The sequence below is a fragment of the Protopterus annectens genome, chromosome 5.part1 (genome assembly GCF_019279795.1).
Source record: "Protopterus annectens isolate FY-2018-M chromosome 5.part1, PAN1.0, whole genome shotgun sequence".
NCBI lineage: Eukaryota > Metazoa > Chordata > Ceratodontiformes > Protopteridae > Protopterus > Protopterus annectens.
Genome location: NC_056736.1, coordinates 410,348,796 through 410,363,032, shown reverse-complemented (window position 1 = coordinate 410,363,032; position 14,237 = coordinate 410,348,796). Strand labels below are relative to the sequence as shown.

At 43.8% G+C, this 14,237-nt stretch overlaps 1 protein-coding gene across 4 annotated transcripts in view; it reads left to right on the top strand.

The window, feature by feature from the left end:
• PHKA2 (phosphorylase kinase regulatory subunit alpha 2) overlaps positions 1-14,237 on the top strand; it is a 1,461,438-nt gene that overhangs the window by 806,651 nt on the left and 640,550 nt on the right. For all 4 annotated transcript variants that reach the window (XM_044073068.1, XM_044073067.1, XM_044073065.1 and 1 more), the window contains exon 19: positions 12,818-12,896. In XM_044073068.1, coding sequence (XP_043929003.1) covers positions 12,818-12,896 — 79 coding nt within the window. The remainder of the gene's footprint in view (positions 1-12,817; positions 12,897-14,237) is intronic.

Here is a 14,237-nt window from a genome sequence, read left to right as displayed (position 1 = left end):
TATATGCTATATAAAATACAGTCTATATATCAGTGTCATATCAGTGAGATTTTGTTAAAAATAGGGTCCATCTCGTGACCAAGACTTGAGGATGAATTCCATTCAAGCAATACTACTCTCCTTTGCTTGCCAACTTCTTATCTCTCCATTCAGATCCCGTTCCTGTTAGGGTTATATAGTTGCCTCTAAGGCACAGGACTTTTTCTTGTTATTTTTTAAATAAGTGCTGTTTGTAGTATGTTTTTTGTCATTTTCGCTGTGTGATGCATTTGATTCCTTTTTCTAGCATTGTGGTGTTTGGGAGATGCTCTTTGGTTTCATCATGATTGACAAACCATCTAGTTTTAAGGAGTGTATGGCCTGTGGCCACAAGATACCAAATTCTGACTTGCACATGAAGTATGTGTATTGTCTGTGAGTGGCACATCTAGTCATCTGCACTACTTTTGGTCTAAGGGCTATTACTTAGCATAGGAATAAACTCATTTGGGAAAGACTTCTACCTGCCTCTGCAGGAGATTCACCCAGCTTGTTCCTCTGCTTCTGGAGTTTCTCCTCTGTTAAGAAACCCTCTGAAAGTTGTGGAGGAAGAAAGGCACCGATAGACATAGGGAAAAGTTGAAAGAATTGTGAAAATGTCCTTTAGACCATTCCTGTTCGTTCACAGCAGTTGAGTTATTTTCAGCTCCAAAGATTCCAAAAATCCTTGGATCAGACTTCCAATCTTGGAGCTGATACTCATTAGATTGAAGGAACCTCCTTTAATGGAGCCAATATTTTCTCCAGAACTCCTCTTCCCAAGACTGTTCTCTGCCTTCCTACAAGAAAGAACATTCTATAAATCCTCTAGGCCTCCATTCATGGTATCATCTTTGTGGTCTGTTTGATTTGCCAAAAGTCTTCCTGAAGAAGATGTGACGCAGATAAAGAAATTTCCCAGGACCCAGATTCAGTTAGGGGTTCTCCCAGCTCTGGTCACTGCTGGATCACTCCGTTGTTGCTCCTATCCTGATTCATCTCCTCATTCAGGAGCTCTGGATCCAGGTGGTACCCAGGGCCTGTCCACATCAGCTCCGAAGACTTGGTTTTCTTCTACTTTGATGGCTTCTCTAATCTAACCTGTTCTGAGTCCCTTTTATCTAGAAGGTTCTCAGTGTTGAAGTGTCAGAGCCAGATCCAGGTTGATGATACCAGCTCTGACATTCTCAGAGCTGTCTTTGCCCATCAGAGCTTCTATGTTAGATAGCTCAGTTTTAGTGTCAGTTTCAGGGCTGATCTGGGTCGGTCCCTGGACCCTGACTGGACAGGTGGCCTCTGCTTTATCTGAGATGGCTTTTGACTCCCAATTGATGTAAGCATTTGAAACAGTTGAGAGATTGCTTTCCATGGCTGGTAAGTGGTCTTCCCTTCCTCAACCATCTCCATCCATTCCCCAGTGAATTCCCCTGGGTCCTGATCCTTTTGTAGGTTCATAGATTAGTACTCAGTTAGCTGCACTTGAGGAGTATTTTACACCTGGCCATTTTCACTTTTTGTGCTCAAACTAATGTATCCCATTTGGTTAGACACTGGCCTTACCCATCCTGTGGTCAATTTATTATATATCATCCCTAATGAGAATAACCAGGATTGTACCATAGATAATTTGAGGAGAAACACACAACATTTAGGAGCTGTCACCATCTGTTAATTGTACAGGGGCATTCTTAGCATAAATTTTCTGTTTCCCATCCGTAGATCCAAGCTGTGCTTGAAATATGGAGAGAGATAAACTTTGCTTTATGTGGATGGGGAGTCTGTTCCAGAGCATCTGTATCCTCTGTGAGATGTGCTTCTCCATCCAAACCATTCTGCTGATGTTGCAGAAGAGGTTTAGATCTGAGTTTTGATGCCATTTGACTTGCTAATTTTTCATCCCATCCCATCAGGACAGCTGCTGATTTTTCATCCCATCCCATCAAGACAGCTGCTGATTTTTCATCCCATCCCATCAGGACAGCTGCTTTTCATCCCATCCCATCAGGACAGCTGCTGATTTTTCATCCCATCAGGACAGCTGCTGATTTTTCATCCCATCCCATCAGGACAGCTGCTGATTTTCATCCCATCCCATCAGGACAGCTGCTGATTTTCATCCCATCCCATCAGGACAGCTGCTGATTTTTCATCCCATCCCATCAGGACAGCTGCTGATTTTTCATCCCATCAGGACAGCTGCTGATTTTTCATCCTATCCCATCAGGACAGCTGTTGATTTTCATCCCATCAGGACAGCTGCTCATTTTTCATCCCATCCGGACAGCTGCTGATTTTTCATCCCATCCCATCAGGACAGCTGCTGATTTTTCATCCCATCAGGACAGCTGGCCCCATCAAGCTTTGAGATAGTCCAGCTCCAGTATCCCTATTCTTCTTCCTAGTCCTTGACAAAAAATACCATTGTAGAGGCTCCTCAGAAGCATGCACACAAGGGGAGGCACATCAAATTTTCTTAACTGAAGGCACTGACATTGATGGAGGGGTCCCCATATCCCCCCATAAGGATGTCTCATTTGGGGAGATCAATGGACCTTTGAAGCAGAAAAGCAGGTGGTCCACCAAAGTACTATCTCAGGAGTCAGTGTTTCCCCGAGTCCTATAGGTCTGACCCAGCTACATCTTATTTGGTCCCTCCTGTTGTTGAGATAGTTGACCTTATCTTGAAGTGGGCATGGAAGGAGCTGGACATGATTGAACCAATTCCCTACAAGCCTGATCAATTCTTAGTGATGCTCGAGGATTGCCCACATTGGATCAAGGGTCCTGCCATTGATTCCATGGTGGTGGTGGCCACCATCAAAAAGGAGTTTGCTGAAGAAAGCTCTTCTGTCCATCCCCCTACCAGAAAGTCCGGGTTGTTGGACAGATATAGGAAGTGGGTGTATGTTTCAGCAACCTTTGCACTGAAGGTGCTGAACTACCTGGCACACAACTAGAATCCAGAGTGATTTGTCAAAGGATTTCTCTAAATCCCTTTCTGGGTCCATGTCTGCTGACAGGAAGAAGACTTCGGACTCACAGCTGGCCACCTTCCTCCAGTCCCTTTCTAATTTGTCAATGTGCCTGATGTCTAATGCAACAAGAGGCGCTTTGAAAGCCATAGGCACTAGCAACACTGTAAGGATGCATGTGTGGATGTGGTTGTGTGACTTTGTGGAACATTTCAACACATTCTTTGTCAATGCCCTTTATGACAGCTCCACTCTCTTTGAGTATAAAGTCAAGGACACACTCTCCAGAAGTGAGTTAGGTATGAAAACCCTTTCTGTCATAAAACTACAGTTCACCCTCCTCCACAAGGTCTTTCTTGAAGAACCAGAAGGAGGAATCTGTGGCTCTGAAAGATCCAATGGTTCTTTCCTGACACCTTTGGAGATGGTCCTCCCCAAGGCAGAAGGGGGAATTCTGATGGTGGATGTCACCCCCATAGCAGAGGTGGCCCACAGAACCTAGGATTCCAGGCTTTATTCTCTGAAAGGCCTTACCAACACTCCTAAATGGTTGCAGTACTCTGTAGGCAGTTGAGGGGCACTTATATCTGCACCCCCTAAGCCTGAATCTCCATCATCCAAGATACATGGGTGCAGAAGGTCATAACCAGAAGCTGTTCAATCCCCTTACTGTCACCCCCACCATCATCATCAAGAAGGCTGCCCAGTGCTCCACCAACCCAAAAAAAAGCATCATCTTTAAAAGTAAAAAGTCTGCTAGAAAAGTGAGTCATCCAGGAGGTCCCACCAGACGAATATTGATTCAAGATTTACTCAAGATTCTTTTTGGTGCCAAAGAAGAATAGGGGCCTCAGGTCAATTTTGGAGTTCCACTATCTCAACCAGTATGTCAGACAAAGTTCCAGATAGTCACAGTACATTCCATTCTCCCATTGTTGAGAAAGGATGACTGGATGTGCTCTATAGACCTCCAGGATGTGTATTACCATATAATATGGACTGGTGTTCATGGAGGTTTCTCCACTTCCATCTGGCAGCCAGTCATTTCCAATTCAGGGTTCTGCCCTTTGGTCTTATTACAGCTCCCAAAGTGTTTTGCAAGTGCATGGAAGTAGTCGTTGCTCATCTCAGACTGCAGGGGTTCCAGGTGTTCCCATAACTGGAGAATGGATCATCTCCACTATGGCCAGGAATCTTCTCATCTGAGCCAGGGACTCCTTGATCTTCCTTTGCAGTTAACTGGGTATTATAGTGAACCTGGACAATTTAAAGTTTCTTCCCATACAAGCTATAGTATTTATAGACACACATGGACACAAGATGTCAGACTGCAAAGCTCCCACAAAAAAAGGTATCCACCCTACACAGGTAAGCAGTAGAAGTTATGTCCTTCCAGAAATGACCAGCAAGACTTCTTCACCTTGTAGGATTGATGGCCACTTCCATTACCCTGGATGTTCTTCGTGTTTCACTGTTGAAGTCATCACACTTGGGTTATTTGCCTGCAGGTAGCCCTCAGTCAGCCCAAATACCAGAATCTTAGTATTTCTGCGTTGAATGCTGCCGCTTCTTCCATGATGTCAGGTCGTCAGGGGTATAAAACAGGCAGCCAACACCATTACATTAGTCTTTCTTGCTGAGGAGGAACCTGAAGCAGGAGCAGTTCGCAAATGCCGGTCGGCCGCTACCTGAAATTTTCGTTTTCGAGTTTGTAATCCTGAAGTCTTCTAAAGTACCCCATTGGAGATCCTTTTTTTTCTTGCTCTAACCAATGTCAGAAAAAGTTAACAATTGTCTTGCCTGTGGAAAGCAAATACCTCACAGAGATGTTCATTCTTACTGTGTCACCTGTCTAGGCCCAGACCACGACATCCCTCGCTGTCGGTTTTGTGCCTTGTTTAGCACCCAAACCGTTCATCATCGGGCTATCTTTGTTGCTAAATTCTTTTTGTTCTCATTCTCCATATTCTGAAATGGCTTTGATAAGTCATCCGACTACCGATCTTCTGAAAAAATGTAAAGATAAAGACAGAGACAAGACCGCATAGGTCCAACATTGCCGACGACTCTTCCATTTAGCTAGTCGCCAGTCTGCCAGTACTCATTCGCCTTTGCAGCCCTTGATGCCCACATCTACAGATTCACAGGCCTCTGCTGAGACCCATTTGGAGTAGGGTATGCCGCGAGATGCTTCTTTGACTATGGAGCCTGAGGATGTCTCTACCTTGGATGGGTCTGGAGCCGCTGTGCAGGCACTGGCTTTTGAGGGTGTATTCTGACCTACCGATGTTTGAATTAAACTGATGACTTCATTTTCAGCTAAAACTACTGAGTTTCTGAGACCCAGAATACGCACTACACCTAGAAAACAATGACCAAAGTGCATGCTCAAGCTCACATGCCACAAAAACAAATGCTTAGAATGGCTGAAGACCTTATTACCCTAATTAGGAGAAGCCAGCCTTCCCCTGCTAAGAGACAAGGAATTGAGTTTCATTCTGATGCAGACCAGGAGTCCTATGACTCTGACCCTTCTAATTATCAGGACATGCCCTTATCAACCTATGAGGATTCAGATGCAGAGGTATCCTTTCCTTCTGCCTCCCCTCCAGAGGATTTTTCTTTTGGTGAAACCTTGCATACTTTAAGAGAGCATTTCCGCTGGGAATGCCGGGACTACCTTCAGTCCAAAAAGAGACTTGGAGAATTTTTAGATCAGCACAGGCCTCTAGCTATACCCCCTGTCCTGGATGTTGTAGAGGATGTCTTTATGGAATCCAGTCTTACTCCAGATACTTTGCCCCCGGCCTGTAGGAAACCTGAAAGGTACCACAGAGTACCTGATTCCCACAAATTTCTCTTCAAGAATCCTACTGCGGATCCAGAGACCATTTCACAGGGACCTAAAGGTATTAAGGCTACTATAGCCAAAAATCCTACCCCTGCAGACAGGGATTCCAGAGTTTTAGGCAGATGGGATAAGAAGGTATATACCTCTGAAACTCTTACCATAAGGGCACTGAATTGCCTGTTTCACATGTTGAAGTACCAGCAGTATATTATGGAACTAATTAAACAAAAAATGGTGTTCCTCCCAGATTGTGCAGAAAATAAAGATTTACAAGAGCTAATGTATTCTGCAAATACATTCTGCAAACCAAGTTCGTAAGCATACTTTGCAGTGTGGCTTTGATGCCCTAGAAGCATCTTGCAGGGCTGCAGTCACTGGGTCTGTACTGAGAAGGCATGCTTGGCTGTAGGAACAAACCTTGCCAGATTATGTCAAATCCAAATTACTAGACGCCCCTTTAAATAAGGACTGCTTATTTGGCACCAAAGCATAAGAAGTTCTTAAAAAGATGGAAGAAAAGCTAAATCTATACAAACTGTTAAAGATTTTTTACAAGTGCAACCACCTAGATTCAGTAGGTATTGTCCTTCTAAAAAACTGGTCCTTTGCAGCCCCTTTGAGGTCTTCTCAGACCAAACCCAGGGGGAAAAAGGCCACCCAGACTACAGTCTCAGAGTATGCAGAGATCTAAACAATGGACTGCCCCACCTCAAAAACAGGGAGTGGTAAGCCGTCCCCTTATAGAAAAAGTTCACAATGACTTGTCAAGTATCCTTCCCAGCCCTGCCTAATTACTTGTGCCCCTAGGAGGAAAACTTGCCCTTCATGCAAAAAACTGGATGTCTATTATTCAGGACAGATGGGTCCTAAACATTGTATCCCAGGGGGTACAGATTCTACTTCCATACACTGCCAACCCCAAACTGGTTTCCAGACCTTCCTCCAAACCAGTGGCAGAGGCTCAAAATCAAGTACTTTCCCTGGTCAGTATCAGAGCTATTCAACCTGTTCCAGTAGAGCAAAGGGGGCAGGGATTCTACTCCAGACTTTTCCTAGTACCCAGAAAAGAGGGCTCATGGTGCCCAATCTTGGATCTATCCACTCTCAACACCTTTCTGGTGGTCCCAAAATTCAAGATGCTTAACCTGCAACAGCTTCTCCCTATGCTAGCCAAGGATGCCTGGTTAGTCACTCTAAATTTAAAAGAAGCTTATCTGCACATCCCCAATAAGGGAGTCATGCATAAAATATCTACGCTTCAGGGCAGGCTCTGTGCACTATCAGTTTTCTGAACTTCCCTTTGGCTTATCTACTGCACCCAGAGTATTCACGAAGTGCCTGGCTCCAGCCATTGCATATTGTAGGGAGAGAAATATCCAAATTTTCCCATACTTAGATGACTGCCTGATTCAGGCGGACAGCCAGGAATTGCTTCTTAAGCACCTGGCATTTATAAATAGCTTTCTCACTTCATTGGGGTACATCATCAACGAAAAGAAATCACAACTGGTGGCCAGTCAAAAGATTGTATTCCTAGGAGCAAGCTTGGATACAACTTCCCAGATGGCTTTTCTCACTTCAGAAAAACAGGTTTATCTGACAAAACTACTTTAAACAAATGGCCACCAGAACCCAGCTATCTGCAAGAAAAATACTGCAAGCCCCAGGGTTCATGGCCTCATGTATTCTGCTAATTCCATATGCAAGACTGCATATGAGAAATCTTCAATGGTACTTAAAAAGTCTTTGATGCCAGCATTCTCAGGACCTGGAAACAGTCATTCCAATCATACCTTGTCTAAGGGAAGAGTTCCTTTGGTGGGCAGAAGCATGCAACCGCAACAAGGGACTGCTTTTCACTCAACCCCTTGCCACCCAAACCCTGACAACAGATGCATCAGACTATGCATGGGGGGCTCACATGGCAGGCAAATGCATTCGGGGCCATGGGAGCCCAGTCCAGATTCTCCTGCACATCAATCAAAACGAGATGCTAGCTGTACAGAATGCTTTGACAGCCTTCAAATACCTAATCCTTCCAGGACAACTGCTTATAAAAACAGACAAGACCACAGTTATGTGGTACATAAACAAGCAGGGGGGGGACCCATTCTTACCCACTCTGCAGGTTAGCCATGGCCCTGTGGAACACAGCCTTGAGCAACCAAGTGCATCTACAAGCTCAATTCCTGCCAGGCAAACAAAATTCACTGACAGACGACTTAAGCAGAAATCTCTTAGACCCACATGAGTCGAAATTGGAGCCCAACACCTTCAACCTTCTGATCCAGAGGTGATGGACATCGGAGGTGGGCCTATTTGCCTCCCCCAAGAATCACCAGTTGAGCAAATTCTACACCAGGAACCCTCAGAGCAGGGCCTGGTAGGTAGATGCCCTATCCTTTCAATGGGAAAAACCTTTCAAATTATGCCTTTCCTCCTCTCAAAAGTACTACTCAAGATAAAACAGGACAGACCAAGGGCAATTCGTATTGCCCCAGACTGGCCACACCAGCACTGGTACCCACTCTTGTGCAATCTGACAACAGTGCCACCTTGGTACCTTCACCAGACTCCTACCATTTTGTCTCAGCTAGAGGGACAGATTTTGCATCCACGATTGCAATCCCTAAACCTTGCAGGCTGGCTTATCCCTTGAATACACCACCAGCATCCCTCAGCAAACAGGTGCTGGACGTCATTCTTGAAGCCAGAAGGCCTAGTACTAGGAAATCATATGCTGAAAAGTGGAAAAGATATTGTTCTTGGAATCAGTCTCGAGGGAAGGACACAGCAGTGCCCTCCTTACCTCTAATCCTGAATTATCTAGCAGAGCTACTCCACAGAGGCCTATCCTTCTCCTCCATTAAGATTCATGCCTCTGCCATCTCAGCTCATTATAATACTGAGCCACCTCTATTTTCTCACCCTATCATCAAACAGTTCTTGAGAGAGGCTAACAACTTAAAGCCCCCTAGGAGAACACCCACCCTGCCTTGGACCTTAACTTTGTACTGGAAAAGCTCACGCTTCCCCCTTTTGAACCTGCAGCTTCAGCAGAGTTAAAATTCCTGTCTTGGAAAACAGCCTTGCTTTTAGCCATAACTTCAGCAAGAAGAGTGTCTAAGTTACAGGCACTAATGGCTGTGGAACCCTTCATTATTTTCCATGCTGACAGGGTATCCCTCAGGACTAACCCGTCCTTTATGCCTAAGGTGGTTCCAGTGTGGCTCTAAACCAATCCATCCATTTGTCAACCTTCTCCCCTAACCCTCAGAATAAAGGGGAAAGGATCCTGCACTCCTTGGGCATGCACAGACAGCTCAGGTTCTACCTTGACAGGACTAAACCTTTCAGAAAATCTGACCAGCTGCTAGTCAGCTTTGTTACAAGGGCAGAGGGTAAGGCCATTTCAAAGCAAACTATTTCCAGATAGGTAGCACACTTGCATCCATTTCTACTACAAGCACCATGGAAAACCTACCCCACCAGGGGATCAACCACATTCCACTAGGGCTACTTCCACCTCTACAGCATTTCTCTGGGGAGGACCTACCAGGGACATTCTGGAAGCTGCAACCTGGAGTTCTGTATACACCTTCACCAAGCGTTACCACTTACCAGTCTTTTCTAAATCCAGAGCTGGATTTGCTACAGCAGTCTTGCAAGGCCTACTAGCCAGCCCTAACACTTCTTGACTGCCTCCACCCTTCGTCAGCTTTGGGAATCAACCCAAATGTGATGACTGCAACAGTGAAACATAAAGAACATAGTACATTTGTGTACACTTAACATAAGTGTAGATGTTCGAGTGTATTTTGTTGAAGTCTTGGTTTTCCTCCCTCCAGCCCCCTGGCTTTCTATATCTTTCTACCTCTGCTCTCTATGGCCATTCCTAATGACATTGGTATTTACTTTTTACTGGTGGCGGTCCCCACCATATGCTAGCTTCCTATTTGGGGGCTCCTGACATTTGGGGCAAGAAAAATTGATGTAATGGCATCAGCTGCCTGTTTTATACCCCTGACGTCATGGAAGGAGCGACAGCATCCGATGCAGAAATCCTAAGACTCTGGTATTCAGGCTGACTGAGGGCTACCTGCAGGCTGATAACCCAAGTGTGATGACTGCAACAGTGAATACACTTGAACCATCTACATTTATGGCAAGTGTACACAACTTTACATTCCTTCAGTGGACTTTGTTGATGCAGTGGTCCATCAGGCATCAACCCATGAATTTCTGGATGCATCTAACAAGCATCTGCAAAATGGACATACATTGGTGACTCAAATCTCAGACAATATCTCAAGGGTGCCCTTTTGTTCCTCCTGTAATGGTCATGGTGACCATTGACACCTCCCAGCTATTTGAAAGGTCTGCCCAAGGCACATGGTCTCCATCCAAGGCCAATCTTCATATCAACATTCTGAGGATCAGGGCAGTCCTCCTGGTGTTGCAGGCCTTCCAGGACTCCCTCCCTATACAGGTGATATCTGTTCTGACAGGCAACATGTTGGTAGTCTGGTACATCAACAAACAAGGGAACATGATCCTACCAGTTTTGTCAAGAGGTGATGTGAGTCTGGCAATGGGCGATATTATCCAATCACTTTCTGGTAACTATGCACAACCCAAGGAAAACCATTGTTCTGGTGGACAGGTTAGGCTAATCTGTCCTTCTACCTCATGAGTGGTACATTAGTCTGACAGTGGTAGACTAGATCTTCTGTCACTGGGGCCAACCATGCTGGAACCTATTTGCTTCCCCACTCAACAGTATATGCAGCAGGTACTTTGTCCTGATCCTGTAGAAGAGGGAGTCACCGAGGGATGCACTTACCCTCATTTGGCCCACTGGGTTCCTATATGCCTTTTCCCCAACTCCCCTTATCCCGAAATTCAGGAAGATCGCCATTATCTTCATTGCTCCGTTCTCACCTCGACAGTTGTGATTTCCCTTCCCCAGGCCTCATCTGATAGTTAGACCCATCTTGGATGCTAGACTCCAGTCCAGATATTCCCTCTCACCCATCTGGGATCTCTCACCTGGACATTCAAGTGGTGCGATTATTTCTGCATTTGTTCCTGATTTGCTGAAAGCTACAGACCAAAAAATAGTAATGACTTTTTTTTTTTTAAAGAAAGAAACAGGTTAGCATAATGTTCTGATTTCTTCTAAGTCAAAATAAGGTCTACCTGTTTAACGTGTAATAATAAGCAGCATCCTCTCCACATTCCCATTATGAACCATCACTGACACTGTCCTAATAAACGTCAATTGGTTTAGGTAAGCCACTTTGCAGTATAATAGACTAAGACTTCCGCGAAGGAACTATACAACTCCATGTAAGAATTACTGAGTGGTGCACTTGTGGGTTTTAGGGTACAGAATCACGAGCAATTCATGGGTGGGGTGGTCGACTTTTGCAACTACGCTGCTTTAATAATTTAATAATACGAAATGCCAAAAAAGTGCATCACAAAACAGTGAAAACTAAACCGATGTCATATGTTTGGTTGCCAAGCACCAAAATGAAGTCATTCCTCCACTGAAAACAGCTATTGATTTTTGGCCATATGCTGACTTTCTATGTATTTTTAATATACAAGAGCCTTTGTAAGTACTTTGTGATATTTCCTCTAATTTGTTCTCCACCGAAGTGGCATGGACCACGGTGGTACTGGTCTGCCCAGAAGGACCGTTTTAAAAGAAAGACTAAAAAAGCTCACTGTTTCCTCACTATCCCTGATCATCTGAAGGGGAGAGGGATCCAAATGCAGCAGTATTATTATGAGAAGGGACCCCAAGCTTGGGTGCTTGTGCGATGTGACTCAAATACTTAAGGGGAACGCTGAGTATATATTTGTTTTAGGAATTGCGAATTGGATTTAGGGAAACTGTATGGATGTCGGCATGTTAAGGTGCAAAAAATGAAAGTAGTGCATGCAGCCTGGTTACAATAAAATTGACAGAGATGTTTTAGTTTTAGGGAGAGAACCACTTCACAGTTTGCCAGTTTGAGATTTATACAGTATTTCAGGAGCTATCAGCAGTGTTTGTTTCTTCAGTATTTACCCCAAGTGACAATGATTCAAACATACAGCTTTCTGTTTACTGTTGTACACAAACTCCTCCTTAGGAGTAGGTAATAAAATACTGCAAAGCTTTCTGGCATGTATGCACATCTCTAGGGGTGGGAAGTTGTTTTAATTGTTGATAAAATAAAATAAGAAACTGGAAATTGAAGGGGCCACTCAGGAATTCGTGACACCCCATTATGTTGCCCTCAAAACTGGTAAATTTCAGGATGCTTGTGATACTGCTCTTGGCACATATCAAAAACTGAATGAATGTTAAGCTCACAGGATTTAAATGTGCCCTGTCTCATATGTGTAATCCATTTCCATTTTGGAAGTGAAAAATAAATAAAACTGTGCAGAAGTTAAAATTAAAGTTGCTACATGTTCATGCTGTGTTAGTTGGTCTGAAACAGAAGCAGAGAAAGAAACACACATCTGTGTAGATAGATAGATAGATAGATAGATAGATAGATAGATAGATAGATAGATAGATAGATAGATAGATATTGGTAGATAAGTGTGTAAATCCATCTATCTATCTATATGTATATCTATATAAAACTGTCTCTCAGAGTATTTCCCCTATAACAATGCATACTCAACTTGGAGTTAGTATATAGAGGGGGAGAAAAAGCTTCCTCTGTCAAGGGGATACAGGGAGATTACAGGGGAGTTTGCTTTAGTGCAGAAATATGTAAGTAGTATGCCAAGTTTCTTAATGAACTATTTTAATAGTGGAACCGAGCTTAATTTTTTTGTAATTGTGGGACACAGTATTGGGTCTTGCGGTTATAATAGGGACACGCACACACACACACACACACACACACACACACACACACATTGTGATGTGATCTCTGTCTTATCATTTATTTTTGTTTATTTTTTCCAGCGGAGGATGGCACTGACATCGACCCAGCGATTATGTCCACTTTAAGAAAAGTGCGCGATGGTTATTTTGCTGGAGCCAGGTAGCTGTTTCTGCTTTATATGTTGATAAGAATTGCTTTTTTCCTGTTTATGTAAAAGTATGACTTATTTTAGTCACCGAATGTTGTCTGCATTATAATAGGAAAACTGACCAATGGAAAAAAGAGCTAGAAAAAATATTGAAAGAATTTGTTCTTATGAAGCATACATGATAGAGAAATACAGATAAACTACCAGTGGAATAAGAAATGCTGTGCCTTAACACACTGCCAGTTGTATACAGGCAGACAACTCGGTGCGTTGTGGTGGTTGTCACTTAAAAGGGTGTAGACTAAGTTCCAAAGCTGAATTTGTTATGTTCAGAATGATGTTACTTCCTGTGGAGTTTTAAGCTTTAGGCAGCTGATTATTTGTTCGGAGTATTAGTGTAGGGTGTTTGACTGCAATGATGGAGATCTGGGTTTGAATACCATCATCCTTCACCTGTGCATTATGTGTCCCTTGAACAGATTGCCTAACTTTGTCTTGCATCTGATCTTCCTTGTAAATGAATCTGAATGTTGGCTAGTACTTCTTGGTCACCAGATTATAAAAATAATAGCCTGTCTCAGTGGCATAAAGGTACAAAGCCCTGTCTACAACTTAGATGACCCAGGTACAGATAGTGCCTCAGGTCCTGGTGGATCCAGGTGGGGAAGATAGCACAAGTGTCCACAACCAGCTCACCTGTCCTGGGGTAGGGAAATGCTGCTGTACTCTAGACTACAAAAGGAGTGTGATGTGTAGCAGGCAGATTTGTGGGAACACTGATGACTATGCTGTACAGTAGCTGGGGGGAGGGACTGCTGGTAATGGGTGTGAGATGCACGTGTCTCCCTAGGATGGTGTCATTGGAGGAGTTAAACACATGGGGAGTGGTTAGGACTGAGATGGGGGCCCCTCTGTAAATGGCCTTCTCCTAAGCACTTCACTCTTACCTCCTGGGGAAGAGAACTCATAGTACTCTCACCCCAAGCAAGGAATGAATGGGTCATGGGACTTGTACCTTTCCTGGGGAACAAATGGAACTTGTTCTCATTCGTGGAAGAGCAATAATTAGGTTAAGTGAGTGCTGGAAGGAGAAACCAAAGTGGTCATGCATGGAGATAAAAATGCAAAATGTAATAAATGTATGTATATACACCCCATTTTAATTTCTATTCTTCATTTATTGATATTCATTAATTTGTTGTAAAGAACTTAAAAAAATAACTAAATCACTATCCCATTCTCACTTCAAACCAATGGTGTTGTGCAGTAAAAAATGTTCAGTAGGTACAACATTCCTTTTCACTATGTGAGTCTTACGAGCATGTTCCCCTAGAAAGATAAAACTATAAACT